Source organism: Berghia stephanieae, chromosome 3 (assembly GCF_034508935.2).
Source record: "Berghia stephanieae isolate SIO BIC M18660-M18661 chromosome 3, UCSD_Bste_1.3, whole genome shotgun sequence".
In the NCBI taxonomy this organism is placed as follows: Eukaryota; Metazoa; Mollusca; class Gastropoda; order Nudibranchia; family Aeolidiidae; genus Berghia; species Berghia stephanieae.
This window is the reverse complement of record NC_088362.1, coordinates 18944986-18949985: the sequence shown is the minus strand read 5'-3', so window position 1 is coordinate 18949985 and position 5000 is coordinate 18944986. Positions and strand designations below refer to the sequence as shown.

At 35.7% G+C, this 5000-nt stretch overlaps 1 protein-coding gene across 3 annotated transcripts in view; it reads left to right on the top strand.

Annotated features, from left to right (window-relative positions):
• LOC144967287 (palmitoleoyl-protein carboxylesterase notum1-like) overlaps positions 1 to 5000 on the top strand; it is a 69130-nt gene that overhangs the window by 18645 nt on the left and 45485 nt on the right. For all 3 annotated transcript variants that reach the window (XM_078904342.1, XM_078904340.1, XM_078904341.1), the window contains exon 3: positions 2305 to 2737. In XM_078904342.1, the coding sequence (XP_078760468.1) occupies positions 2322 to 2737 (416 nt within the window). In that variant the 5' untranslated portion in view covers positions 2305 to 2321. The remainder of the gene's footprint in view (positions 1 to 2304; positions 2738 to 5000) is intronic.

Below are 5000 nucleotides of genomic sequence, written 5' to 3'. Positions count from 1 at the left end.
TTAAAAGTAAAAATGTCCAGAGAATTTTTGAAATTATAGTTTTTATCATTTGAAGAAACCATAATATGTGACCCCTCGCCTCAAAACGGTATTATGTCGGACTGATTAAGATGCTGACAATTGAATTTATTGTCAGAAATATCCGACTTGCAAGGAGTATGAATGTCGTATCGTAGAATGCTAAATAACAATAATTCAAATTTTTGACCAGTTTAGCTTTAATTTGGCTTTTTAGTATCTGGTTCATCCCGACATAATACCGTTTGGAGACGATGGGTCACATATTTGTTATCCTAAGTAAAAAAAAAATAATTAAAAAATAAACATTTAACAATTTCCTTACCGGCCATTTTCAGAATTTTTCCCAAAATTTCACACCCACCCAACACAACAATTTTTTTTTTTGTCTTACTCAAACAGAAGAGCAACAACTACATTCTATGCATAATATTGATCAGCAAAATCAACTCTACAACACAGTGTCACGTTTTTATAGCTATAATAAAATATGTTTCTTTAAATTTTGTGATTTGCAAAAGAAATCTGAGTAATAAAAATGCTGGTTGGATCGCAACGAGTGTGACAACGATTTTCCTGTGGTTGGTAAGGAGAGGGTTGACTCAAATCTCATTTTTTTGACAATAAAGTAAATTTTTAGCTTTTGGATTATCCCGACATGATACACTTCCCACGGGATGGGCCACGTATATACATAAAACATGTATTATTCACACAGTGTATACAATAATATAATATTTATACAAGGATTCGAGGATTCAAGAGTTCATTTTAGGCATTTCCTGGCCAAAAACAATTAATTTTTCTCTTAACATCATCATCATCATCATCATCATCGTCATCGTCGTCGTCATCATCATCATCATCATCATCATCGTCGTCGTCGTCGTCATCATCATCATCATCATCATCGTCATCGTCGTCGTCATCATCATCATCATCATCATTATCATCATCGTCGTCGTCGTCGTCGTCATCATCATCATCATCATCATCATCATCATCATCATCATCATCTTCATCACCATCATCATCATCATCATCATCATCATCATCAACAACAACAATGATAATAATAATAATAATAATAATAATAATAATAATAATAATAATAATAATAGTAGTAGTAGTAGTAGTAGTAGTAATAATAATAATAATAATAATAATAATAATAATAATAATAATAATAATAATAATAATAATAATAATAATAACAATCACCAAAATGGTTATCTAAAAATAATAACAAAGTGATGAGTGACATCAATTTCGTTCCTTCTACGTATAACGTACCAACATACAAAACTATGTGTAAGCTTGAACAAAAAAGGTATTTTGTCATTGTCGATTATCAATTTTTCCTCTACCCGTTTGTTGCACTTTGTACAAGTGTACTCAAAAAATGAAAGCCCAAAGGTGAACAAGCACGAAGCAATCGGTCTATAGATAGTATGCGCTTGGCTAAGAAGCTCATAACATTGCCATCCGGAAGTATAACGGACCAACACACAAAACTGTGTGTATCCATTGACGTTTATAGTCGGGGTAATACAGTTCAGTGAGCATTACTCATAAACGCGGATGGCAAAAAACAATAACAAAGACCTTAGTGACGTCATCTTCGAACTATCTATATTACACCTGTCAACAAACAATCATTTTACGTATGTATCTAATGGATGAAATACAACACGAAAGAACAACGATTGTAATGTGTAATTTTTTATTAAAGAAAATTTTATGTTATAATACGCTTCAACAGTCGTAACGTCATTTCCCTCGTAATGACGCGTGGTAACTTAGTAACTGGCTCTAAACTATTGGAACAATGACGGACGCCCTTATGAAATATTTCTCCGACGAGCATTAAAGCGTACCCAGAGGAAAAAAAAAACCCATTATAAATCTGATCATGTTTTGACTTTTACACATTCTGATCATAAGACCTATGAAAAGTTCTAGCCTGTACGAAGAATAAAAAGTACCGAATTTCTTTGTTTAGAACCACGATGGCCGGCGTCAGACTATTGAATCCAATTCTCCACACCACTCGAGCAGTTGACTAGGTTGTCAGCTCCTTCACTCACAGAATGACCCTATTATGTAATCAGAATTAAATTATATAGAGGTCTGCAAATCCTATGATTTCCCCGTTACACATTAGATGGAAATATTAAAAAACCATGCTACAGACACACACACACACACACACACAGACACACACACACACACACACACACAAACATATATATATATATATTTTTTTTCCTCCACATTTCCCCACAGACTGAGCAGGACGTGCTATGGAAATCTATCTTCAAACATCCGTGTTTCAAACGTGTTGGGTCATGAGAATTATCCTGATGATGTCGCTGTTATCGACGAACTACATCCCCTCACCTGCAATAAAGACAGGAGCAGCAGTAGCAACAGCAGCTTCTTCTTCCTCTCACCCCTCATCACCATCCTCATCCTCCTCCTCCTCATCCTTATCATCGCCATCCTTATCATCCTCCATGTCAAAATCTACCTCAACCTCATCTCGTCACAAAGACGTTTTAAACAGTCGACGACTTCGCCAACTTGGGACGCGAGGACAATGGCTGCTGCGTCATATTGCCATGGCAACGCGTTCTTGTGGAACCAATGAGATGCCGAGTATGCGACGGAAGTTGTTACGGAAATCTCATGTTTCTTGCAATGACGGGTCTCCAGCTGGGTAAGTTAATTTAATTTTCTATTTAATGAAAAAAAAAAAAAAAAAACACTGTGAGATTATTAGATTATTTTTCTCAACAACACGCCTCTCAAATATCGATCGATTTAAATGAATCCAGTCTTGTCAAACACTCTCAAGCCTGCGACCTCAGGATGGTCATGTAATTTTCTTCCCCTCTTTCAGGCTTTGAATTTTTGTCCATGCACACCTTTTTAGAGTTTGAGGGTCTTACATAAAGTTTTTCTTTCACATCTGCCTTTTACACCTTTTACGTTTTCGTTATTCTTCGATGGATGTTTGATCAGGTCAGCTCCTAAAAAGTTAAATTATTATCTCTTTAGCACTCTTCAAAGGCATATTTGTGCGGCTATTTGGTCTTGTGGTATGGCACTCGCTTTCGGATCGGAAGGTCCTGGGTTCGAGCTTCGCTCGGCGCAGAGTTGAGTCCTTGAAAAAGTCTCTTTACTCATATTCTCTCACCGTACTCATGTGTAAAATGAGTAACTATCCGTTAACAGCGTTGCCTATGTCGGAAAAAAATTGTAATATCGCCTAACGGGTGTCATGTTTCGTTCTACATGTTCCGTGATGCTGTTGGTTATGGACCCCTTGTAAAGCGCTTTGAGCACGTTTAATGGATATTGTGCTATATAAAAGCTCAATTTGAAAACTTGAAAAGCTCATACATGACATACACAATGAATTTAGAATATAAAGCGCTTAGATCTGTGTTCGATTGTAATATGATTATCTAATATTAGGATTTTTGTGTGGATAAAATAGGCAAGCGAAAGGTATTATGCCAATGCGTAGTCTGATAACTTTGTACTTAACCCTTTCCTTACCAACTATAGGAAAATTGTCACATTCGTTACGATACAACCAACACTTTTCTCATTCAAATTTCTCTTATACATCATAAAATTTAAAGAAAATGAACAGTGTGTTGTAGAGCATGTTTTGCTAAAGAAATTATGTATGGCAATAATTTTACTCTATTATGTCAGTGTGATAAAAAAAAAACCCAACTATTTTTGTGTTAGTTGGGTGTGAAGTTTTGCGGAAAATCCTGAAAATAGCTGGAAAGGAGAGAGTTAAAACGTATCTCTCTCAAGCTCTGGAATTTCACAACTTATGGTAGTCCTTCAGAGCCATTAAGCTCCATGGAGCCGGGGTTTATACCGTTTCTATAGCATGAAATGGATAATAGCAATTGCTTGCTACCCTACCAATAGGTCGCTCGCTATACATTGTTAAATAGACAGACAGTAAAATTAAAAAAACAAACAGGTCTATGAAACATAATATTATTCTGATGCGAAGTCTGGTAACTTTGTACTAATCTTGAGCTTTTATATAGCGCGATATCCACTAAACGTGCTCAAAGCGCTTTACAAAGGGTCCATGACCAACAGCAACACGGAACATGTAGAACGAGACATGACGCCTGTTAGGCGATATTACAATTTTTTTCGACAGAGACAATGCTGTTGACGACCAGGTACTCATTTTACACCTGAGTACGGTTAGAGAATGTGAATAATTAGTCTTTTCCAAGGACTCAACTATGCACCGACCGAGGCTGAAACCCTGGACCTTCCAATCCGAAAGCGAGTGTCATACCACAAGATCACATAGCCGCACTAACATATTATAACCTATCTTACTCTCTCTAGCTCTTGATTTCGCAACTTACAGGGTTTTCCCTTTACAATTTCACATGTTTATTTCTTTACAAAATTGTAATCTTCTTCGCTTTCACTTTTAAATTAGAAATAGTAATTTTTCAGACCGTTCCTTGCGTTCACCCATCTGTCTGTAAACTAACGATTGATTGGCAAATGATGTTTCTAAAGGGGTGACTGATATAAATTGAAACTGAACTAAACATTTAAAAAAGAAAAAAAAAGAAAAAGAGAACAAATAATCAGATAATTTATTACAAGAAAAAGAAAGTTCCTTTTATTTTATGGCTTTGTATTTTCTGTGATTATACCATCTTCTGTATAGTTAAACAGGCACTCAAATTTGTTTGTGTTTTGATGTCGCAAAATACTTTTTCAATATAGGCTAAAGAGATTTTGTGGAGAAAAAAATTACATCAACGTAAGGTTAGCATTTCAAACCGACACACCCACTACCCATAAAGCTCTGATCTGAAACCCTCACTCTTCGCCCCTCCCTAAAAATGGGTATTTTTTCAACCCTAGGAGATAATTTATTACAGGAAATAGAAAGTCCTTTTATTTTATGACTTTGTATT